General features: G+C 34.5%; 1 protein-coding gene and 1 long non-coding RNA gene across 5 annotated transcripts in view; both read left to right on the forward strand.

The window, feature by feature from the left end:
• Positions 1-26,071, forward strand: part of LOC132726568 (uncharacterized) — a 30,559-nt gene extending 4,488 nt beyond the window's left edge. The window contains exons 3-11 of one of the 4 annotated variants that reach the window (XM_060711902.1): positions 269-425; positions 4,056-4,138; positions 9,718-9,910; positions 10,484-10,510; positions 12,575-12,742; positions 15,706-15,789; positions 17,979-18,062; positions 20,993-21,076; positions 22,052-26,071. In XM_060711902.1, coding sequence (XP_060567885.1) covers positions 269-425; positions 4,056-4,138; positions 9,718-9,910; positions 10,484-10,510; positions 12,575-12,742; positions 15,706-15,789; positions 17,979-18,062; positions 20,993-21,076; positions 22,052-22,218 — 1,047 coding nt within the window. In that variant the 3' untranslated portion in view covers positions 22,219-26,071. The remainder of the gene's footprint in view (positions 1-268; positions 426-4,055; positions 4,139-9,717; positions 9,911-10,483; positions 10,511-12,574; positions 12,743-15,705; positions 15,790-17,978; positions 18,063-20,992; positions 21,077-22,051) is intronic. The other 3 variants (XM_060711904.1, XM_060711903.1, XM_060711905.1) reach the window with 3 other exon arrangements.
• On the forward strand, positions 6,690-7,800 carry LOC132726563 (uncharacterized). Its single transcript, XR_009625214.1, has 2 exons — positions 6,690-7,487; positions 7,639-7,800. It is a non-coding gene; the product is annotated as an uncharacterized LOC132726563 (long non-coding RNA).
• Positions 26,072-26,545: the final 474 nt, after the last annotated feature.

The following is a 26,545-nucleotide window of genomic DNA, read 5'->3' on the forward strand; positions in this document are numbered from 1 at the left end:
GTAAAAAATTAATGTATACATTCAATATTTATAATCACTAGTTAGTTCCAACCACTTTAGCAATAGTTGGGACATAATCAGTTTCACTACTTGTAATAGGGTTTGTAAGCGAACAGCATGGATCCTGATCAGACTGCGCGAAAGCATTATGTTGGTTCTGTCATGGTGTGGCTCATATATCTTTTTTTTAAGGGGATGGTGAATTGAGGGCCCTAATCATTATAACTATCAATAAATTTTCTTACAAACTGTATTTGTTTTATTTCAGCCGGTGTTTTCTTTACATTTCGAGGAAGATTTATGTTTTGGATTGAGACTGAACCAATGTTCAAGCCCATTAGCCTTGGACTATTACATCATTGTACCAAATAGTGGAGTTACCAACTCTGGCTCTATTTCTCACAATGATTCATTCGACCTTCCAGGTAGTCTTTTGTTTAATTGATAAACTTTTGTTTGATTAAGTTAACTTTTGTTTAATTAAAAAAAGTTCTGTTTTATTTAAAACCTTTTGTTGTTTTTGGTAATCTTTTGTTTCCATGATTATAAGACTTGATATGGAGTCTTGAATCTCTTTTTTAGGTTTATAAAGGTACTATGTATATATCTGTTGCCTGCAGTTTGTTATCCTAAAACGGCAAGTTGGACTTTTCTGAAGTTCTACCAGTGCCAATGGCATCATCTATAATAAAAGTACAAAGTACAATACAAAGTACATGATTTGGGCAATTACATAACAATTACTATAACTTCAATTTTTCCAAGGTACATGTATTCCCCTCTTCAGCTCCTTGAAAATGGATATGGTTAACCTATTAACCAGCAAGTTGGATGATTGAGCTGCGTCATGACAAAACCAACATTATAAGTGAGTTTGCGACTAGCATGGATCCAGACCAGCCTGCACATCCCTGGAGTCTGATCAGGATCCATGCTGTTCCCTTACAAAGTCTATAACAAGAAGAGATTCATCAGAAACTGATAGCGAACAGTATGGATCCTGATCAGACTGCGCGGATGCTGGTCGCAAAGCCATTATGTTGGTTTTGTCATGACGCGGCTCAATTAGTTCTATTTGTTCTAATGATATCATAGTTTTCACACTTATTTATCAATACAAAGTACATGATATTGCCAAGTTAATATATACTGACAAGTATATGATCCAGCATTTTGTGTTTAATAAACACATTTTTAGCTCGACTTTTCTATGAAAAGGGGAGCTATCCTACTCGCCCCGGCGTCGGCGTTGGCGTCACACCTTGGTTAAGTTTTTCGTACCACCCCACTTTATTTCAGAAGTATTACAAGTATGGCTTTGAAACTTACCATACTTGTTCACCATCATAACCTCCATCTACAGACAAGAGTACATAACTCTGTCAAGGTTTTTGACAGAATTATGGCCCTTTTTTGACTTAGAAAGTGTATTGAGCTTGGTTAAGTTTTTTGTACCACCTCACTTTATTTCAAAACCATTGGAGGTATTGCTTTGAAACTGACCATACTTGTTTACCATCACGACCTTCATCAACAGACAAGAGGACATAACTCTGTCAAGGTTTTTGACAGAATTATGCCCCTTTTTGACTTAGAAAATACATTGAATATGGGTAAAATCCACTTATTGCCTTAACCCTTTGAGATATTGCTTTGAAACTTTTAATGCTATTTCACATCATTACCCCCATCTGTACGCAAGAGAAGGTAACTCTGTCAAGGATTTGTTTTAAAAATTAAGGCCTTTTATCGACTTAGAATCTTGGTTAAGTTTTTAGTACCAGTCCACTTTTTGACTGAACTGTTTGAGATATTAATTTGAAAGTTGGAATACTTGTTTACAATCATGATTCCCAAACATGTCCAGGAGAAGGTAATTCTGTCAAAGATTTTATTTGAATTATGGCCCTTAACTGTCAATGTTTTGTATTATAGGCAAGCACTAAAAAACTTAAAAATCTAAAAAAAATTCATTCCTATCCACTTGTTCACTTTACCATAAATTATGTCATATAAACATTGCTGTAATATTCAAGGGTATCAAACAACTAGTTATTTTTCTCTTTTTGTACTTGAAATTAAAATCAGTAGTATATGCATATTTCACATTTTATCTCGCCTATTTGATTGGTGGACAAGTGACCAGCTACAGTGTTCAAGGGTATCACACAATTCAGTAAAATAATTCTTCACTAAATATCTTAATGCTCATGGCCATTGTTCACTTTAAAAATACAGAGATTCTTGTATTGCCTTTTACTGCAAAAACTTTTTTTATTGGCAAGCAATAAAAAAGTCGAGCGCGCTGTCTTACGGACAGCTCTTGTTGTTTGAGTTTTGAAAAACATGTTGTTTGCATACTGTTTTAAGAACGAGTGACACATGGACCAGTTATCACTAAAAGGTTAAAAGCCTACTTTAAATAGCAAGCTAATATTTTGTTGCATTACATTTTAAACAGTTTGCATACAATATTCATGTGTGTTAAATTACAGAGACTCTCTATTTACAACTCTTTCAAATAGCTTCCGTAATATTGATGATGCAACATGATTTTCCTTTCATAGATTTTATAAAAGTTTCTCATTTATATTGTAGCTTTATACCCTTTAATAGAATTTCATAGCATATATTATACATATATCAATGATGTGTACAGGTTGTGACAAGAGTTGTCTTTCTTTTTATTGCATGACTAATTTTAACAAAAACAATATGCATACAATGATAATGTTTTTTTTATTTATAAACAGACACTTAGCAAAAGGATGTGTAATATAAAGAAGTATGCATGTAATGGTTAAATTACTTACGAAACAGGGGATATCATGTGATTAGATTATAATTATATACAAAACAGTTATATATACATTTTCTATACAATATATAAACAACATTTGACATTTGGCCTAAAGTAATAAACAAAAAATCTCAATCAGAATCTCAAATTTTGTTAACCTTACTTAATTTCTTAAATGGACCAGTTAATCTTGCAATCTGGACAAAACCATTTCTCATTTTAAGGGAAGTTTTTGAAATACCGTTATGTACTGACTGGACAGTGAGCTGGTCTTGGTCTGCACTGGTTGAGGCAGGTTAAAGGTCATGGAAGATTTCATGGTTAATATAAAAACTTCGAGCTAATTTTGAATCAATTTAAAGTAAAGTTGTTACTTTTGAAGAATATATTGACCAACACTTCCTTATGATTAGCAAAATTAACAAAATACTGAAATTTAAAACTTTGAAAAGACTGTTCTTGAAATCTAATAAGTGTCTGGGCATGCTATTTTATCTTCCTGTTTGCTGTTGCAATTATGTACCGTATTATTTCTAATTAAATTTTCTGGGTAGCATGCATTTTTAGCTCAACTATTATAATTATATATTAGGGAGATAATTCTTTTTAGCCAGATTTCAGTGTCTAAGTTTTTTTGTACCGCCCCACTTATTGTCTTTAACCTTTGAGATATTGCTTTGACACTTTGTAGGCTTGTTAGTGACCATCTTTCTGATACTGTCAAGCAAGAGAACATAAATGTGTCATTGACAAAATTATGACCCTTTGTTGGCCTGAAATTTTGGTTATTTTTTTGTACCAACCCACTTATTTCCTATACCCTTTGAGGTGTTGTTTAGAACCTTTGTACATTTGTTAGCGACCATTATTTCCTGGTAAGTCCTTATTATAGTTGCAGATGCTGTCTCACGTACACCTCTTGTTTTCAAAGCATTATATTAATAAGAGATATATAATTTTTGCTCTAAACAATTGTAGTAAATTATAATAAAAAAACCTATTTAACTCATTTGTGATTTTCAATAAAATAAAAAACTTTTACAATAAGAAATTTCTTCCGGAAAAATAAGGTACAGGGTGCTTATTAGAAGGAGGCATTATTTGGGAAAAATGCGGTATCTTCCACAATTTTGAATGGCAAGTAGGAAAGATAACTATGAAAAATTCAATTTTCTTTGTTCTAGCATTTATCTCCCTTGTTTTTACTTTGAAAGTTGATAATTGTTTAATTTATAGAGAATTTTCTGTTTTACAGGTCCAGAGGTTTATGGCATCAAAAGTACAATTGTGGTCATAGTAGAGATGGTGAGAGTAAATGCTACTGCCATCAAATTTGGGGTAGGTAAACGTTAATATGATATCCCTGAATCTTGTGGCTATAAATATATGTTAAATGTGTACTTCTGTTCACAGTATATAATTCAACTGAACTTGTTGCGTTTATTTTCACAGTTTGAACTGTTAAAGTTTTGGGTTCTAAATACCCTTCAAATAAAAAATTCTAAACATTGTTGCATTTGGTAACTTTTTTAGCTCGACTATTCGATAAGAATAAGTAGAGCTATTGTAGTCACCCGAGCGTAGGCGTCGGCGTAACCACTTATGTTAAAGTTTTTGTAATAGTTCTAATATTTTCAAAGTCCATTGACATATGGCTTTGAAACTTGGCACACTTGTTCACCATCATGACCCCAACCTGTAGACAGGAGGAGGTAACTGTATCAAGCATTTTGACAGAATTATGCCCCTTTTTAGCTCGACTATACGAAGTATATGGAGAGCTGTCCTACTCGCCCCGGCGTCGGCGTCTGCGTCCAGATTTTAGATTAAAGTTTTGGTGCAGTAAAATATTTTTCACTATAACTTTGTCATTTCTTAAGGTATCAACTTCAAACTTCAAATATATGTTCCTTATCATCAACCACATCTTATGTGACAAGGTTTATAACTCTAGCACCAATATTTTCAGATTTATCTCCCCTTGAACTTAGAATTTTCCTTAAAAAATACTATTTTTTACTGTTACTTCTTTATTTCTTAAGGGATCAACCTCATACTTCAAGTATATGTACCTTATCATCATCCCCATCTTATGTGACAAGGTTCATAACTCTAGCACCAATATTTTCAGATTTATCTCCCTTTGAACTTAGAATTTTCCATAAAAAATATTATTTTTTACTGTTACTTATTTATTAGCTCACCTGTCACTTTGTGACAGGGTGAGCTTTTGTGATCGCTTTTCGTCCGGCGTCCGTCCGGCGTCCGTCCGTCCATAAACTTTTGCTTTAAATGACATCTCCTCATAAACCGCTGAGCCAATTTCATCCAAACTTCACAGGAATGTTCCTTTGGTGGTCACCTTTAAAAATTGTTCAAAGAATTTAATTCCATGCAGAACTCTGGATGCCATGGCAACCAAAAGAAAAATCTTTAAATATCTACTTTTAAACAACCCTAAGAGCTAGAGCTTAGATATTTGGCATGAAACATCTTCTAATGAGTGTCTACCAAGTTTGTTCAAATTAAAGCCTTGGGGTCAAAATTGGCCCCGCCCCAGGGGGTCATAGATTTTCCTATATGCATATAGTAAAAACTTAAAAAATCTTCTTTTAAAAAACCCAAAGAGCTAGAGCTAAGATATTTGGCCTGAAACATCTTCTAGTGAGTGTCTACAAAGTTTGTTCAAATAAAAGCCCTGGGGTCAAAATTGGCCCCGCCCCGGGGGTCATTGATTTTCCCTATATGCATAGAGTAAAAACTTAAAAAATCGTCTTTTGAAGAACTGTAACATCTAGAGCTTAGATATTTGGCATGAAACATCTTCTAGTGAATGTCTACCAAGTTTGTTCAAATAAAAGCCCTGGGGTCAAAATTGGCCCTGCCCCAGGGGGTTATAGATTTTCCCTATATGCATATAGTAAAAACTTAAAAAATCTTCTTTTACAGAACCCAAAGAGCTAGAGCTAAGATATTTAGCATGAAACATCTTCTAGTGAGTGTCTACCAAGTTTGTTCAAATAAAAGCCCTGGGGTCAAAATTGGCCCTGCCCCGGGGGGTCATTGATTTTCCCTATATGCATAGAGTAAAAACTTAAAAAATCTTCTTTTAAAGAATTGTAAGAGCTAGAGCTTAGATATTAAGCACGAAAAATCTTCTAATGAATGTCTACCAAGTTTATTCAAATGAAAGCCCTGGGGTCAAAATTGGCCCCGCTCCAGGGGGTCATTGATTTTCCCTATATGCATATAGTAAAAACTTAAAAAATCTACTTTTAAAGAACCCAAAGAGCTAGAGCTAAGATATTTAGCATGAAACATGTTCTAATGGGTGTCTACCAAGTATGTTCAAATAAAAGCCCTGGGGTCAAAACTGGCCCGCCCCGGGGGTCATTGATTTTCCTTATATATGTATAGCAAAAACTTAAAAAATCTTCTTTGAAAAAACCCAAATAGCTAGAGTTTAGATATTAAGCATGAAACATCTTTAAGTAAATATCTACAAAGTTTGTTCAAATAAAAGTTCGGGGGTGAAAACTGGCCCTGCCCCAGGGGTGTCATTGTTTTTAACTATATGTGTATAGTAAAAACTTAAAAAATCTTCTTTTAAAAAACTCAATGAGCTAGAACTTAGATGTTTAGCATGAAACATCTTCTTATGGGTGTCTACCAAGTCTGTTCAAATAAACAAATAAAAGCCCTTGGGTAAAAATTGGCCTGGGGGGGTGGGGTGGGCTATATACAGGTGAGCGACCTCAGGGCCATCATGGCCCTCTTGTTATACCCCCGCACAACAAAGTTGTAAGGGGGGTATACTGGAATCAGCTTGTCTGTCCGTCCGTCCGGCCGTCGGTTTTTTCTTGTCCGCCCAATAATAAGATTCCTTTGACCTTTAGTCTTCATATTTGGCATGGAGGTTAGTCATGATTAGTAGATGACCCCTATTGATTTTGAGGTCACTAGGTCAAAGGTCAATGTCACTGGGGCCTTGACTTCAAAAAGCTTGTCCGCCCAATAACTTAAGATCCCTTTGACCCTTAGTCTTCATATTTGGCATGGAGGTTAGTCATGATTAGTAGATGACCCCTATTGATTTTGAGGTCACTAGGTCAAAGGTCAAGGTCACAGGGGCCTTGACGTCAAAAAGCTTGTCCGTCCAATAACTTAAGATTCCTTTGACCTACAGTCGTCATATTTGGCATGGAGGTTAGTCATGATTAGTAGATGATCCATATTGACTTTGAGGTCAAAGGTCAAGGTCACAGAGGCCTTGACTTCAAAAAGCTTGTCCGCCCAATAACTTAAGATTCCTTTGACCCACAGTCTTCATATTTGGCATGGAGGCTAGTCATGATAAGTAGATGATCCCTATTGACTTTGAGGTCACCAGGTCAATGGTCAAGGTCACAGGGGCCTTGACTTCAAAAAGCTTGTCCGCCCAATAACTTAAGATTCCTTTGACCCACAGTCTTCATATTTGGCATGGAGGTTAGTCATGATTAGTAGATGACCCCTATTGACTTTGAGGTCACCAGGTCAAAGGTAAAGGTCACAGGGGCCTTGACTTCAGAAAGCTTGTCCGCCCTATAACTTAAGATTCCTTTGACCCACAGTCTTCATATTTGGCATGGAGGTTAGTCATGATTAGTAGATGACCCCTATTGATTTTGAGGTCACCAGGTCAAAGGTCAAGGTCACAGGGGCCTTGACTTCAAAAAGCTTGTCCGCCCAATAACTTAAGATTCCTTTGACCCACAGTCTTCATATTTGGAATGGAGGTTAGTCATGATTAGTAGATGATCCCTATTGTTTTTGAGGTCACCAGGTCAAAGGTCAAGGTCACAGGGACTTTGACTTCAAAAAGTTTGTCTGCCCAATAACTTTAGATTCCTTTGACCCACAGTCTTCATATTTGGCATGGATGTTGATCATGATTAGTTGATGACCCCTTTTGATTTTGAGGTCACTGGATCAAAGGTCAAGGTCATAGGGACTTTGACTTCAAAAAGTTTGTCCACCCATTAACTTAAGTTTCCTTTGACCCACAGTCTTCATATTTGGCATGGATGTTGATCATGACTATAAGGTGACCCCTATTGATTTTGAGGTCACTGGGTCAAAGGTCAAGGTCACAGGGACCTTGACAAAAAAAAAGCTTTTCTTCTCAATTGCTAAAGAATGTCATGTCCGCAATGTATTGATTTTGACATTTTCACATTTGAAGCATGTAGAATACATAACTTAGTAATGCACTGGCTTAGTAACCTCAGATTTGGCAGGGAGGTTGTCCTTGAGCTCTAAATGGCCACTGTTGATTCTGACAAAGTGGTATGCGGGGGTATTCATGCCATGATAGTGGCAGTTCTAGTTTCTAAAGGGATCAACTTCATACTTCAAATATATGTACGTTATCATCATCCACATCTTATGTGACAAGGTTCATAACTCTAGCACCAATATTGCAAGAATTATCTCCCCATAAACTTAGATTTTTTTACTAGAAAAATGTTATTTTTTATTATAACTTTTTTATTTTCAAAGGTATCTACCTCAAACTTCAAATACTTATTCCTTATCATCAATTACATTTTATGTGACAATGTTCATAACTCTTGAAGCAATATTTACAGATTTATCTTTCTGAACTTAGGATTTTCTTTAAGAAATATAATAACTTCTTTACTTTTTAAGGTATCTACTTCAAACTTCAAATATATATTTCTTATCATTACACAAATGTTGTGTGAAAAGGTCCATAACTCTAGCATGACTATTTCTAGAATTATTCCCCTTGATCTTGGAATTTTTGTTAACAAATGTTATTTTTTTACTATAACTTAATACATAATTATACATAATTGATTTTTCTTTCATAGTTTTGTCCTCCTTACTGCATCCAGTATTTTATTAGTCGAGCTTCGCTGTCTCCTTTGACAGCTCTTGTTTGGCTTAGAATTTACGTTAAGGTTTTTGTAATACCTCAAATATTTTCAAAGTCCATTGACAAATGGGTTTTGAAACTTGGCACACTTGTTCACCATCATGATCCAAAACTGTAAACAGGAGGAGGTAACTGTATCAAGCATTTTGACAGAATTATGCCCCTTTTTCGACTTAGAATTTACGTTAAAGTTTTTGTAATACCTCAAATATTTTCAAAGTCCATTGACATATGGCTTTGAAAGAAAATGAAATTTTATACTGTTTGACAGCTTAATAGGACTCTTTTCAAGGCCTATAACTGTGACATGGATTTAAAAAGAAAAAAATTCCCTTTTGTTAATTTAGGAAATTTTACATTATCAAGGCTTTCTTACTATCAAGCACTAAGAATAGTTGAGCGTTGCTGTCCTACCGACAGCTCTTGTTTTGATTTATAATTGATTTGTCATGAAGAAAAATGATTAAAGATTGTCTTTCATTTTAAAATTATGGCAATATTCAACTCATTGGTAACTGTTCCGCAGAACTTCAACAGATCCTCTTAAAGGTACTTCACTGAGGTTTTTTTACCTGATTGGAGTGAAATAATTTTTCAAGATTAATGTTTGATTTGATGTAGGTCTAGACCAATAGCTTGTGTGCAAAATTTCAGATCATTCTCTTACGCTGTTTTTCCAGAATAATTATTCCATTTGTTAAAAAATGACCTAAATTATTGGAAAGTGTTGCAATGCATTTCACTCAAAGTGGGCATTGAATAGCATAAAAATACAATTTTCAATTTATTTTGGAGAATATTTATTAATTATATTGCAAATCTTCCTGTATTGATTGCCTCAGTTGATTTATGTAAGAAATTGAAATTTTATGTTTTTAGGATTTTGGACCTCAGTGGAGTTCCTTTAACAATCAGTTTAACTCAAACCTGATTCCAGTCCGTATTTTATCCAAATCATACAATATTTTTTTCTCAGGTGAACACAAATGTGAGAGCTAGTTTAGGAGGTTTACCTGGCTTTGAAGATAAGGAGAAAGTTTTGCCGGAAATGTACATTATTGTGCCACCCTGCACAAGTGGTTCCAAAGCAGTAGGTCCATTTGAAACCCCATCAAGTTGTGCTCCGTTACCAAATATATCTACGCAGAAACCTGCTACTACAAGGAAAGGTAAATAATCTAGGAAATAGGAAATCAGACAATGAAACAAAAATAAATAGGTGAAAATAAATAGATGAATACTTCCATGGCTAGGTGGTTATGTCGTTGATTTTAAACTACTTGTCAATCACCACTGTAGATTCAAATCCCGCCAGAGACTCTGTATTCTTTCATGTGGCGAAGCTATCTATCTAGCTAGCTTACAAAACAAGCTTGCGCCTGAAATAAAGCCCTCCACCACTAAAACTAGAAAGTCGTCATATGACTTTACTTTGTTGGTGCGATAAAAACATTCCACCACCCCCACCCCCCACCCCCCCGAAAAAAAAGAAGACTGCTTGAGCCTTTTCATTATGGGTTAACCTTGATATAAATTTGAGTTCAAATAAACAGTAACATAATCACAAAAGCCCAGAGTTATGAATATTTGCAAAGCATTTGTATGATAAACCATACATTATTGTACAGCAATGAAAGAGAAATTGATACCTCTGTAAGTCAATATGTATAATAGTCTTGATTTTGTTGCTAAGTGAATTTATATATAAATATATGTATTTTCTTCTCTGATTGTTTTTGCAGGGGTAACAACTGTAAAGCCAGTAAAACGTAAGTTTTTCTTCAGTTTTTTCAAAAACCTCTCCATGTAAGTAAAACTGTTATCTATTGTTGGTGACGTAAACTAGCCAAACGCACTTCTATCCACAGAACTTACTGATAACTTATCAAAATCTTCTAAAATATAATATTAAAGTCTGCAGACTCTAAGAATCCCTTTAATGTTGGTAAAAAAAATGGACATTTGAGCTGCGTCACAACAAAACCAACATAGTGCGTTTGCGACCAGCATGGATCCAGACCAGCCTGCGCATCCGCGCAGGTTGATCAGGATCCATGCTGTTAGCTATTAGTTAATCTACTTGTAATAGTGTTGGTAAGCAAACAGCATGGATTCTGATCAGACTGCGTGGATGCGCAGGCTGGTCTGGATCCATGCTGGACGCTAACGCACTATGTTGGTTTTGTCATGGCGTGGCTCAATTTTATATTTTCCATTATGATATAAAAACAGATCAAATCATAAATTTTCATGACATAATTATGTTAAGACCATGTACGACATACAAATGTTCAGTTGAAATCTTATGTCAGATGGCACATTTATATTCCTCTATTTTTTACACCATTTACTAAAAGAAAAAAATAAACAAAAAAATCCACACCATTTCACAAGGATCAACATGTCAATATGTGAGAATTTGTCACCTTAGTGCAATAACCGGTTTAGTCCTTTGAAATTTAATAGGAGTTAATCATTCATTGCAATAAGGTGACCAATTATGCACCTGGTTTGACAAGAAGATAACATCGTGTTTGTTTCTTTTTAGCTCACCTGTCACAAAGTGACAGGGTGAGCTTTTGTGATCGCTTTTCGTCCGTCGTCCGTCTGTCCTTCGTCCGTAAACTTTTACTTTAAATGACATCTCCTCATAAACCACGAAGCCAATTTCATCCAAACTTCACAGGAATGTTCCTTTGGTGGTCACCTTTGAAAATTGTTCAAAGAATTTAATTCCATGTAAAACTGGTTGCCATGGCAACCAAAAGAAAAAAACTTTAAATATCTTCTTCTAAAAAACCCGAAGAGCTAGAGCTTAGATATTTGGCATGAAACATCTTCTAGTGAGTGTCTACCAAGTTTGTTCAAATAAAAGCTCTGGGGTCAAAATTGGCCCCGCCCCAGGGGGTCATTGATTTTCCCTATATGCATATAGTCAAAACTTAAAGAATCTTCTTTTAAAGAACCCAAAGAGCTAGAGGTAAGATATTTAGCATGAAACATCTTCTAATGGGTGTCTACCAAGTTTGTTCAAATATAAGCCCTGGGGTCAAAATTGGCCCCGCCCCAGGGGGTCATTGATTTTCCCTATATGCATATAGTAAAAACTTGAAAAATCTTCTTTTAAAGAACCCAAAGAGCTAGAGCTAAGATATTTAGCATGAAACATGTTCTAATGGATGTCTACCAAGTTTGTTCAAATAAGAGCCCTGGGGTCAAAATTGGCCCCGCCCCGGGGGTCATTGATTTTCCTTATATGTGTATAGCAAAAACTTAAAAAATCTTCTTTGAAAAAACTCAAATAGCTAGAGTTTAGATATTAAGCACGAAGCATCTTCTAGTAAGTGTCTACCAAGTTTGTTCAAATAAAAGCCCTAGGGTCAAAATTGGCCCCGCCCCGGGGGACATTGATTTTCCTTATATGTGTATAGCAAAAACTTAAAAATCTTCTTTGAAAAAACCCGAATAGCTAGAGTTTAGATATTAAGCATGAACATTTTCTAGTGAGTGTCTACAAAGAGTTTTCAATTAAAAGCCCTTGGGTCAAAACTGGCCCTGCCCCAGGTGTGTCATTGTTTTTAACTAAATGTGTAAAGAAAAAACTTGACCAGCTAGACCTTAGATATTTAGCATGAAACATCTTCTAATGGGTGTCTACCAAGTTTGTTCAAATAAAAGCCCTGGGGTTTAAACTGGCCCCGCTCTGGGGCCTATATACAGGTGAGCGACTTCAGGGCCATCATGGCCCTCTTGTTTTTTATTTTGTTTTTATATTTCCAATGTCTTATGTGTATGAAAAAGAAATAAATCATTATTATCTTTTGTTTTTATAGGTACATACAAAAGTTGTGAGTTGGGAGTAGGGAATTGTAAGAAGAATGAGATGTGTAAAGTAATATCTGAAAATCCACTTTCACGAAATGGGATCTGTGTTTGTCAACCTGGTGTAGGCTATGATGCTGCCACTGGTGCGTGTAGAGCACAGAGTACAATATCACCAGGTACATTAACCTACGTACAAATTCTATGATATAAGATTCTTGAATAAAAACAGCGCACACATGCAGATATTCATTAACTGAAATAAAATATGCGTAAATGGGTAGATTCTAGTGATCACACACTGTTGTTGTTGGTGTTGCACGTTCTTCAATGTTCGTGACTCAGAAAATAATGTTACAGCTTAATTCAGTGACAGCCCCATTAGTCTATTATCAAAACATAACTGTCAAAGACATCGCAATAGCATGTTGAAAGCATGGCACAAGTAGTGGTTTCCTTATATGAAATACAGATAACAGAACACGAAGTTACTGATTAAGATATATAGATACTTTATTGCAGGATTCAGGCTAAAAATTTGTTCATGTGCTCCTGCAAATGTTTATGCATTAACACTATATTCTAGTGTTACAACTCAACTCTTAGTTTAATGTTTCATTGCAGAATAATTGAACATATTAGCCGTGCCATGACAAAACCAACATAATGGGTTTGCAACCAGCATAGATCCAGACCAGCCTGCGCATCCACGCAGACTGATCAGGATCCATGCTGTTCGCTGTCAGTTTCTCTATTTGTTATAGGGTTTGTAAGCGAACAGCATAGTTCCTGATCAGACTGCAGGCTGGTCTGGATCAATGCTGGTCGCAAACGCTTTATGTTGGTTTTGTCATGACACGGCTCATATTTTTATTTGGTCTAGCATTTCCTGAATTGTTTCTGTATTTCTTAATCCTAGCTTGGCTGAATTTTTGTGCCCCCACGTTAGTGGCGGGCATTTAGATTTACCCTTGTCTGTCCGTCCTTCAGTCCGTCCTTCTGTCTGTGCGTCCGTCCGTTCACTTTTGTGTCGCATGTAACTCAAAAAGTATTTGACCTAGAGTCATGAAACTTTACAGGACTGTTGATCAGCATGTGTAGTTGTGCACCTGGGTATTTTCGTCTGGATATATTAAGTATTTTCAAAGTTATTGCCCTTGACTTAGTAAAATTTTGCAATTTTCAGCCTTGTGTCGCATGTAACTCAAAAAGTATTTGACCTAGAGTCATGAAACTTTACAGGACTGTTGATCAGCATGTGTAGTTGTGCACCTGGGTATTTTCGTCTGGATATATTAAGTATTTTCAAAGTTATTGCCCTTGACTTAGTAAAATTTTGCAATTTTCAGCCTTGTGTCGCATGTAACTCAAAAAAAATTTGACCTAGAGTCATGAAACTTTACAGGAATGTTGATCAGCATGTGTAGTTGTGCACCTGGGTTTTTTCGTCTGGATATTTTTTGTATTTTCAGAGTTATTGCCCTTGACTTAGTAAAATTTTGCAATTTTCAACTTGTGTCGCACGTAACTCGAAAAGAATTTTACCTAGAGTCATGAAACTTTACAGGAATGTTGATCAGCATATGTAGTTGTGCACCTGGGTATTTTCATGTGGATATTTTTAGTATTTTCAGAGTTATTGCCCTTGACTTAGTAAAATTTTGCAATTTTCAACATGTGTCGCACGTAACTCAAAATGTATTTGACCTAGAGTCATGTAACTTTACAGAAATATTGATCAGCATGTGCAGTTGTGCACCAGGTATTTTCGTCTGGATTTATTTAGTATTTTTAGAGTTATTGCCCTTCACTTAGAAAATTTTTGCAATTTTCAACTTGGATTTGACATAGTCATTAAACCTTATGGGCAGGTTGCTCAGCATATTTTAGATTTGCACTTGGGGTTTCGCTTGTGGATTTATCAAAAATTTTGTAGAGTTATTTCCCTTGGCTTAGTAAAAAGATTGACAGAACAGTGGCGCGGTGGGGGCACCCGTGTCCTATGGACACATTTCTAGTTTTAGTTGACTTGTCCTGCTTCCATATTTGTGACTGTCCATTAACAATTTTGGGGATGACAAGTTGGAAAACTTTGACAGGTTACAGCATAGAGCCTGGGTAGACTGCAAGAAAATGCAAGCTGGGCAGGCCTGGCTCTATACTGGTGGCAACGTCTAATCAGCATGGCTGAGTGGTTAACGCTTTAGGCTATTAAACTTAAGGATCTCTAGCGGGGCAGGTTCAAACCCATTCAAGGGCAAGCAGATTTATTCCTAGAGCAAGAAATTTTATGCTCATTGCTCAGTATTGATTGGTTCCAGGAACAGTGTGTGTCTGTAAGCTCTAAGCTAACAACTTTCTACACACCCCTTGTGGGGGAGGGGGTTGCCTTTGTGGGTTGAGGCATCAGAATTGCAGCCACCTTTTAACCCTGCATGAATGTAAAATTTGACTAAATGGGTTGGTATTACTGAAGTTCAAGCATCTTTTTGCTCTAGTAGATAAGGTGGTTTTTGACCACTTGTGTTACTTTAAGTTTGTAACACCAGAGGTTGGCCAAAATCATCTTTCCTGTTTCAACACCATGTGACCTATACTGTGTTGATAAAGGGCTAATCTGATTATCTCATTTGTTTACAGCAGGGTTTACTGTGTAAGAAAATAACTTTGATATGATTAGAATTTTTAAAGAAATGTGATATTTAGGGTTTTTTTTAAAGCAGCACGCCTCCCGATTCACGCTAATTTTCATAAAAAAATTTGAAAATGTATTTGAATGTAAACTATTGTGACGTAAGCAAAAGGAAGCAATTTATACATTATGGATGGCATTTACAAACCATGTAAATTACCAAAAAGTGGTCAAAATATGCCTACATAGCCTTTACTGCATTAGTAACACAGTAGATTATCTAGCTGTAAATACTGAAAAATCAGTCATTAATTGCATTTAATATGTAAAATATTACCTGAATCTTGAAACTTTTTACTTTTCCTTACATCTTAGTACATTTTTCTCAAGCTTGATATTATTGAAATATTATGACTCATCTGGAGGCATGTAGCTTTAAAAATAATTTGTCATGATCAGATAGAAATTTGTAGATTGATGATAGATACTATTGGGATTATTTTCTTGTAGATAAATCAACTGTTACGAAACCTTCCGCACATCCATCTGTGACAGTAGCTCAGACAACAAAAAGCAAGAAGGGAGGAATTAACAGTGAGTTCTTTTGATACTCCATGTACTCTGGGAAAAAGGTTTCAGTGTAAAATGTTTTTGACCTGTTCGTCTGTCCAGATGTTTGCAGCTTTGTGTCCATGTTATGTACATATCTTTCAAACTTGTTATGTACATATCTTTCAAACTTGTTATGTACATATATTTCAAACTTATTATGCACATATCTTTCAAACTTGTTATGCACATATCTTTCAAACTTGTTATGTACATATCTTTCAAACTTGTTATGCACATATCTTTCAAACTTGCTATGTACATATCTTTCAAACTTGTTATGTACATATCTTTCAAACTTGTTATGTACATATCTTTCAAACTTGTTATGTACATATCTTTCAAACTTTTTATGTACATATCTTTCAAACTTGTTATGTACATATCTTTCAAACTTGATATGTACATATCTTTTGATCTTGTTGAATGAAATTCAAACTGTTTGGCAGAAATAATGACCACATTTAAAAAAAACATTTGCAGAACTTAGGTTTTGACTTCTTTGGAATAAAAGTTGCCTTGCTTGAAAGATATGTGCATAATAAGTTTGAAAGATATGTGCATAACAAGCATGAAAAATATGTGCATACTTTAAAGCATTTACTTTAAATAAACTGATATATCAAATAAATATCTTTAAAAGAAAAACTATATTGTTTCTATAATCCTATGGTGGTTTGTTACTTAGAATGTTTCTGTAACCTGCCACACATGAATATTGTATGTAAACAGAGTAAAATATTTATATTCCAAGAAGGGTTTTAAGCATTTATCCGTAATTTCATGCATGCACCAATTCCTATTATGAAAATACAGTTGACTCTCGGTAACTCGAAATCCAAGGGACTGGGCATTTTACTTCGAGAGAAATGGAATTCGAGTAACGTGGAACTGCCGCCATAACGTTGACATTCGTACATGTATATACATGTGCCTGATTAAATGTGCAAAGAAGTAGGTTTGTTATTGTTGATAGCGGCAATGCTGCAATATGTAACCGTTGAAATGACGGTAAATCACTTACAACTACAAATTATATTAAACAAAAATATATCATTCAAAATTTAATAAATATATATTAATAGTGAAACATATACACACAATTATATTTGATTTAATTGATCATCGGACGAAAACGAAAGTAGCAACTATCGTGAACCGGAAGTACAAATAAATGTTTGCAAAATGACGGAACATTAATTATACAAATGTCATTTACGTTGGTAACACACATCAATACCTAGGCTGTTATTTGACTAACACCCGTCAGACTGGCAGGATTCAACTTTCTTAAAGAAATGTAATCAAATTTTAATTTAGTTATCTAACTGTTAAAACCAATTAAGTGCTGAAACGGATTAAAGCCACTTATACGACGTGTTAATAATACATATGATGACCGGCAATTAAAAAATAATTACTATGAAACGTGTAAATCACGAGTGACAACATCACACCAGGATGTCGCCGACCTTTGATCAGTCGGCTGATTTCACACTTCGACTAATTGAGATGAAAATATGTTGGACTTTCATTGACGGGACCAAATTTTCTTTTCGACTAAACAGGAGTCTCGGTAAGTCAAAATTTGACCTAAGCGGAGTTAAAATACAAAGATAAAGAAGGAAATTTGACGGGACTTTAGAAATTCTTCGACTTACGCGGAATTTTGAGTAAAGCGATTTTGACTTATTGAGAGTCAACTGTATACCAAAATTTCTGTCACAAAAATATTTTTCAAAAAAATTACTTTGTTAACTGGGAACAAATATACAGGTTTGATAGACTTTTACATGTTTTAGTCTTAAGTCTCAGGGCTTAGATATTTGGCTTTTAGCTTTGTCTTGTGGTCACTACAAAAGTGTTTTCAGCCATTGCCAATTGTGTCAAAAATGGTGCAGTCCTGTCAGTCACTTTGTTTTAAGTTAACATAGTTACAAAGTTATATAAATCATGCCCCTGGCGTCAATATCTGCCCTGCCCGGTGATAAAGACTTATATTGCAAAACACATTTAAGTATACTTTTATAAACTTACAATGCCCGTAGCTTACATATTTTGCATGTTGTATTGCCTTATGGACCTCTACAAAATTAATCAGTTTATTTGCATCCCTACCATCAAAAGGTAATTTACAATGATGAAATTAATATAGGGATTTTGTATTCTTGTAGCGAATACAACTGTTATGAAACCCTCTGCACGCCCCTCTGTGACAGTAGCTCAGACAACAAAAAGCAAGAAGGAAGGAATTAACAGTGAGTTCTTTTTGTGACTCCAAAAAAATGCCTGCATGTAATGTTATGCACCGGGTCGTTTGTCTGTCCGTTGCAACATTGTCTCATTTTATTAGCTCACCAGAGTACAATGTCCTTAAGGTGAGCTTTTGTTATGGCCCATTGTCCTCTGTGTGTGAGTCCTTCAACAATTGCTTTAAACAACATCTCGTTCTAAACCTTTTGGCCAAATTTGTTGAAACTTTGCAGGGATGTTCCTTGCATGAAGTTCTACCAAAGTTGTTGAAAGAAATAATGTACATATCATTCAAATTTGTTATGTACATATCTTTTAAACTTATTATGTACATATCTTTCCATCTTGTTGAATGGGACTCATACTGTTTGGCTGAAATAATGATAATATATTAATAACAATGTGCACAACTAAGGTTTTGGCTTTTTCAGATTAAGATTTCCCCTGCTACCGAAGTCACTTACTTTTAATAATCTTATTAAGGGAATGTAGCTTTATTTAATGTAATGTCTTTAAAAATGTAATAAACATAAAAATTATGTTGTTTCTATAATATCTTATGTTTGATTTGTTGCTAAGAAAGTTGCTGTCCTCTGCTACACATAAGTATTGTACTTAAATTGAGTAAAATATTCCAGGACAAAATATTGTGTTTCTATTTAACAAGAATTGCAACCCCAATTTTCTTTTGTTCCTCTTAATATCTTTTTATAACAACATGCCTAGTTTAAAGGAATTCTGTTGAACCAGTTTTATATTTTGCCTATATGTCTATATGAAAACTCCCAAAACATTCCTTAGATATTTGGCTTCTAGCTTTGTCTTGTGGACCACTACAATTTCTTGTGGACCATTACAATGTCTTGTGGACCACTACAATGTCTTTTGGACCACTACAATGTCTTGAGGACCACTACAATTTTTGTGGACCACTACAATTTCTTGTGAACCACTACAATGTCTTGTGGACCACTGCAATTTCTTGTTGACCTCTACAATGTCTTGTGAACCACTACAATGTCTTGTGGACCACAACTTCAATTTCTTGTGGACCACTACAATTTCTTGTGAACCACTACAATGTCTTGTGGACCACTGCAATGTCTTGTGGACCACTACAATTTTTTTGTGGACCACTACAATTTCTTGTTGACCTCTACAATGTCTTGTGGACCACTCCAATTTCTTGTGGACCACTACAATGTCTTGTGAACCACTACAATGTCTTGTGGACCACCACTACAATTTCTTGTGAACCACTACAATGTCTTGTGAACCACTACAATGTCTTGTGGACCACTACAATTTTTTGTGGACCACTACAATTTCTTGTGAACCACTACAATGTCTTGTGGACCACTGCAATTTCTTGTGAACCACTACAATGTCTTGTGGACCACTCAAATTTCTTGTGGACCACTACAATGTCTTGTGAACCACTACAATGTCTTGTGGACCATCACTACAATTTCTTGTGAACCACTACAATGTCTTGTGAACCACTACAATGTCTTGTGGACCACTGCAATTTCTTGTGAACCACTACAATGTCTTGTGGACCACTCCAATTTCTTGTGGACCACTACAATGTCTTGTTGACCACTACAATGTCTTGTGGACCACTACAATGTCTTGTGAACCACTACAATGTCTTGTGGACCATCACTACAATTTCTTGTGAACCACTACAATGTCTTGTGAACCACTACAATGTCTTGTGGACCACTGCAATTTCTTGTGAACCACTACAATGTCTTGTGGACCACTCCAATTTCTTGTGGACCACTACAATGTCTTGTGAACCACTAAAATGTCTTGTGGACCACCACTACAATTTCTTGTGAACCACTACAATGTCTTGTTGACCACTGCAATGTCTTGTGGACCACTACAATGTCTTGTGGACCACTCCAATTTCTTGTGAACCACTACAATGTCTTGTGGACCACCACTACAATTTCTTGTGAACCACTACAATGTCTTGTGAACCACTACAATGTCTTGTGGACCACTACAATTTTTTGTGGACCACTACAATGTCTTGTGAACCACTACAATGTCTTGTGGACCACTGCAATTTCTTGTGAACCACTACAATGTCTTGTGGACCACTCAAATTTCTTGTGGACCACTACAGTGTCTTGTGAACCACTACAATGTCTTGTGGACCATCACTACAATTTCTTGTGAACCACTACAATGTCTTGTGAACCACTACAATGTCTTGTGGACCACTACAATTTTTTGCGGACCACTACAATTTCTTGTGGACCACTCCAATTTCTTGTGGACCACTACAATGTCTTGTGAATCACTGAAATGTCTTGTGGACCACCACTACAATTTCTTGTGAACCACTACAATTTTTTGTGAACCACTACAATGTCTTGTGAACCACTACAATGTCTTGTTGACCACTGCAATGTCTTGTGGACCACTACAATTTTTTGTGGACCACTACAATTTCTTGTGGACCACTACAATTTCTTGTGGATCTCTACAATGTCTTTTGAACCACTACAAAAGTGATATACATCATTGCCAATTGTATTAAAAATGGTCCAGCCCTTGGAGTCACTTTGTTTTAAGTTTACATGGATCTGAAATGTAAATTGTCTTAAAACAAAATTATAATTCCTAAAGCATATAAAATTGGCTTGAAGCATCACAATGTGGTCTCCTACAAAAGTTATATAAATCATGCCCCTGGTGTCAATATTGGCCTTGCTTTGTGGTCACTTAGTTTTTATAAAGACTTATATTGGAAAACACATTTAAGTATACTTTTGTAAACTTACAATGCCCATAGCTTACATATTTTGCATGTTGCATTGCCTTATGGACCTCTACAAAATTAATCAGTTTATTTGCATCCCTACCATCAAAAGGTAATTTACAATGATGAAATTAATATCAGGATTTTGTATTCTTGTAGCGAATACAACTGTTATGAAACCTTCTGCACGCCCCTCTGTGACAGTAGCTCAGACAACAAAAAGCAAAAGTGGAGGAATTAACAGTGAGTTTCTTTTGTGGCTCCAAAAAAAAAATGCCTGCATGTAATGTTATACTCCTGGTCGTTTGTCTGTCCGTCTGTCTGTTTGCAATTTTGTCTCATCTTTGTATCTTTTGAACTGATGTAAGGAAGGTTATGTTTAAATTACTTGGCAGAATTATGTACTATATTAAGGCAATGTGCAGATTGTAAGTTTGGGCTTCTTTGATTCTAGGTTGCAGGCATTATGTATGAATTTCATGACTTTTTGTCCTTGTTTGGAATTTATTGAAGCTAAATGAAATTAATTACTACTTAGCAGAAACTTTAATAGTAATGTAATTAGACGATGTGCAGAAATGAAGTGTCCACTTTTTCTCCCAGTGGTCACTAACTGCTAGTTTATGTAGACTAACACAGGAAAGCACCTTGAAATCTTTAAGCCAAGAGCTTAGATATTTGACTTGTAGCATTGCTTTTTTTTAGACCACTACAAATGTGATATTAATCATGCTTTGTAATGCGAAAAAATGGCCCCTTATTTCAGTCACTTTGTTTACATAGACAACATTCTTCTACAAAATTATAATTCCCAAAGCTTAGATATTTGGTATGTTAAGCATTGCTTGTGGTCTTCTACAAAGTTTTATAAATAAATACATATATAGGAAAAAGGGGGGCTCTAAGGCACAGTGATGAAAGAGGTTTCCCATAGTTTATTTGCCTTTTACATAGGCAATGAAGGGAGATTTCCACTGGTGAACTAAAACTAAATTTTCTAAAAGTTTGCATTATTAAAGCACTTTATTTTTGGAACAAATTTAAAAATAAATAAATTAGGGAATGGTGCATGTCTTCCTTCATTTTATCTGCTTACATACTTAATTTTTTAGCACAGGTAAGACCAAAATAACTTATCGGTTCTGTGAATTTTTACTATAATTCTGTTAGAGGGCCATAGAAAATGTGATTAATGAGAGCTTTAACTTATTATTTCAGTGACGGCAGTTATCATCGGTGCAGTCTTCGGAGGCCTCTTGTTGATTGTTGTTGTTGTCAGTATAATCGTCTTCCTCGGTCGCCGTCGACGACAAGCCAACTATCGCGGCAGACACCAGCTGCTGTCGGATAATGACGATGATGATGACACAAATGTAGTGATATAAATAGATGAAAGGGAGACAATTTCTTATCAGAAAGCCTGTATAGTTTCAGAGAAATCCTTATGATTTAAATTAGCTGAAAAAAATACTTAAATGAAAAATAGAAGAAAAACGGTTTGAGACTACATTATTTCAAGTTTTGAATATTTTTGCCAGTCATTACAAGTTTTTACCTATACTTTTGAAATTCTGGTAAAATTTGAACACCAATCTTGGTGTAAAAGCAAGTTTTGTACAGTTTTTTTTTACGTTTAATCATGTTAATTAAGATACTGTGAATAATAAACACTTCTTAAGGACATAATTTGTTTCAAACACTCTTTGAATCTGTAATATTAAATTTTGAACACTTTTCTTGATATTATTTATTTCTTAAGGAATCTCATTTTAACTGCATGTTTGTGAACAAAATTTGAACACTACTTCAGGTTTTATAGAAATTCTGATTATACCTAAATTTATGAATTTTTGAAATTACAACTTGTTTTGATCTTGAACCGTTTTACTTTTTGAACTCTGTACTTACAGTTTATACAATTTGAACACATTTCTAGAAGGTATGATTAGTTTTTTGAACACAGGTCATTTCTGTAAGTTATAACATTTTTTTTGAACACTTCTTAAGTAACAACAAAATGTAACACTTTTTCTTCAAGTTATAACATTTTTCCAAACATTTCTTGTAGCTGGAACAAACTTAAAGCATTCCTTGAATCTATAATTAGGTAACTTATTACAAATTTTAAACACTTCTTAAGATACAACAAAATCAACACTTTAAGTTATAACTTGTTTTAAACATTTCTTGAAGTTGGAACAAATATTTGAACATTTCTTGAAGCTATTACTAGTTATGAAAACTTTTTTTGTAAGTTATTGCAATATTTTTAAGTAAGAGCAATATGTGAATTATTATTATTTTTTTTTTTTTTTTTTTGAATTTGAACACCTTTCTTTAAAATATTGCTTGTTTTGAATTCTTTCTTTGACTTTAAATCGGCCTTCAGCTTTTTTTTTGTTGGAAAACAATTTTGTGTTGTTTTAAACTAAGTATTTCAGTAGCTCTATCTTGGAAAAATGCATCATTTCACTGTAAAAGCATTCCCCGAGAGCTGTTTATATCGTGACAGTGGCCGTCGTTTCTAAAAATAGAAGATCAGAAAAGGAATCGTCCGCTTTACTAATTTACATATTGAGAGCCGACCAGTAGATTAGAAATATCAAAAGATTTCCTTATTGTACTTTAATGAGGGCAAATTTCATTTTATACCTTAATTCTTTTGATTTGACAATTATATGAAATGATTTATCTAAAATTATAACGTATTTAACCTTTAGAAAAGCTGAAGGCCGCTTTAAAGGGACTCCACTGAGGTTTTTTGACATGATGGGACTGGAAATAATTTTTTGAGATTATTACTCCATTTGATGTAGATCTGTACTAAGAACTTATGTGCAAAATTTCAGATCATTAGTTCGCTCCGTTTTTCAAGAATAATTATTATAATAGTGAAAAATGACCCAAAATTGAAAAATTAAACGCTTTTCAATCAAATCGGACTGAGAATAACACAAACATACATTGTCAATGTATCTCTTGTATATTTCTTAGTTATATTTAATTTATTATTAATTAGGCTTATCAACATCAGTGGAGTTCCTTTAATGAAGATTAAATTATAACACCATAATGCTCACATGATGAATTTGACATTCCACGGAAGAAAACAGATTATTCAGGAAAAGAAATAGTTGGAATTTTCTATTTATAGACATTCATATTGTGTTGTTGTTATTTTTTCTTGTACTGTTCTTTACCTAATTTTTGTATAAAATACTCTTTTCCTCCTTTTTGTAGTTAGTTTATCAGTCAGTGCGTTCTATGAAATAGTGTTGGTATTTTACTGAAATTGTAATTTAAAAGTAATAATTTGAATTTTGTCTTCTAATTTAGATTTTGACTGATTGTGTAAAATAGATTTTTTCCTTCATTTTTTGTAATATAGTGAATGTGTGAAATTTAGCTTTAAAAGCATCATTGTATGATTTTCAGGGCTGCCATTAAAATGTTTTCTCAGGCAGTTTTGTTTTGAAATTGATGGGTTTTATCACCTACAACAAAGGATGTTTTCTATGTTTTGAGTGGATATTTACAGTAAAATTCCTATTAAACGCCCACGGGGGCTCAACATTTTCCAGAAGGGGGGCTATTACTACACCATATTTTTTCCTAAATCCAAAAATCTTTGTAAATACATTTAATGTTAGCATGTGTTGGTAATAACATTAAAAGGTGTCAAGGTTTTGATGTTTATATGATACATTTTTGTGTTTACTAAAAAAATATAAATTATTCTGAATGATTTGAATAAAGTTATGGATTTACTCATGAGTTCAGCACTGATGAGTAGGTTTTTTCCTATCAAATAGCCTGGGGGTATCAGTGGGTGGGGGGGGGGGGGGGTTCTTTATTAGGGAAGGGGCGTTTATGAGCAATTTTACTGCATATCATTTTGGCCGACATCTACTTTCTAATGGCAGCCCTGAGTTTGGTTTGATTTTATATGGCTTATTATTATTTTTCTATTCATATTCATATAATTATGGTAAGGACCATTTTATTGAACAAGTTTGATATGTTGATGTAAATTTGAGACAAGAGCCACCTATATTGTACTATGGTAGTCTAATTTATTCTGATTTTAGTCGTTGCAAATGTTTGTTCGTTTACAGAATCTCAGAGGTGAATGTTAGAGTTTTAAGAGTGCAGGGCAATACTAATGCGAAAAGGTTGATAATAGTTCAGGGCAATATTGTTGTGAAAAGGTTGATAATAGTTCAGGGCAATATTGTTGTGAAAAGGTTGAAAATAGTTCAGGGCAATATTGTTGTGAAAAAACAGATGGAGGTAGAGAGCGAGGGACAAATACAGGGAGGAGAAAAACACATAGAATCAGTTCAGGGCAGTACTGTTGTGAAATATCAGATAATTAGTTCAGGGCAATACTGTTGTAAAATATCAGACATAGAGTTCAGGGCAATATTGCTGTGAAATGGCAGATAGAGTGTTCAGGACAATATTGCTTTAAAATAACAGAAACAGATTTCAGGGCAATATTTTGATGTAGAGCTCTAAACTGAGACGTTGGTTGGGGTACTAAGTTTTGAATCCTGTTGGATCATGGTTCAGGTCATTTATGCTCAAAATAAGGTTTTTGTATGCTTCTTCATGGTTAGACCATGCTTGTTTGTTAAAGGAGCAGGTTTTGTGTCACCAACAAACGTGTTCTTAACTTAATTGATCAAAGTAATTTTGTGTGCAAAGATAGAAGATTAAAATCCGAATCTCAGTGTGGAATGAAATTCTTTCGTAGATATTTTTTGTGTATTACTCATACAAGTGATTTAGGGTGTTTTTGTAATTGTTTTTTTTGGGGGGTGGGTGGGTAGGGCATATTTTTTTCTATAAGATCTAGATTTTTTTTGTTATCTACTGTATAGCTTGTCTTTCACAGTATTTTTTTCATCTTTGTTTTTTTATTATCTTTTTCTTCCTTTTATGTTACCTACAAACCTTTTGTTGACCAGTTGAATGATCAATTCATTATGTTGTACATTTATTGTAATGTATGTGTTTTTCTCTTCATTAAGATATTTGTTTTTTGTTTCATTAAGATATGTGTTTTTTCTTTTTATTAAGATATGTGTTTTTGCATCTCATTAAAGTATGAACATATGTTTTTGTCCTAAGTCCTAACTTACTATCCTGTACATAATTTAGAAATTTCTCTTGATGCATATAATTGGAGAAGAATAAATATTGTATTTTCTTTTACATTATATTTGATTGTACTATCGGATGGTGTTTGTTCTCATACCACACCATTTTTTTCACTGAACCTTTTTAAGATATGGCTTTGAAAACACGAAAAAATATTATGAATGAATTTTAAGCCTTTTTCTATGTCAGGATACATAACTTTTGTCTTGGAAAAATCATCCCCCTTTGTGACTCACTATATATATAGTCTAGTGTTAACTTTTATTGATGGGTAGCTCTTGAACATCTATTTGAAAAAGAAAATTTTAGGGGGAGGGGATTTTTATCTTTCAGCTTACCCTATTACAAGTAGCGAAACTGATAGAGAACAGCATGGATCCTGATCAGACTGCATGTTGGTTTTGTCATGGCGCGGCTCAAATTTATGTACAGCATTGATATACTGTAATAATAGATCTGATCATAGACTTCACTACTCTTGCGATGATTATACTTATGAAAAGCATATCGTGCCCTTAGTGCAGTAACCGAATAAGTCCTTCTAAATTT

The sequence above is a fragment of the Ruditapes philippinarum genome, unplaced genomic scaffold (genome assembly GCF_026571515.1).
Source record: "Ruditapes philippinarum isolate M1 unplaced genomic scaffold, ASM2657151v2 ctg955_1_1_1_1, whole genome shotgun sequence".
Taxonomy (NCBI): Eukaryota; Metazoa; Mollusca; class Bivalvia; order Venerida; family Veneridae; genus Ruditapes; species Ruditapes philippinarum.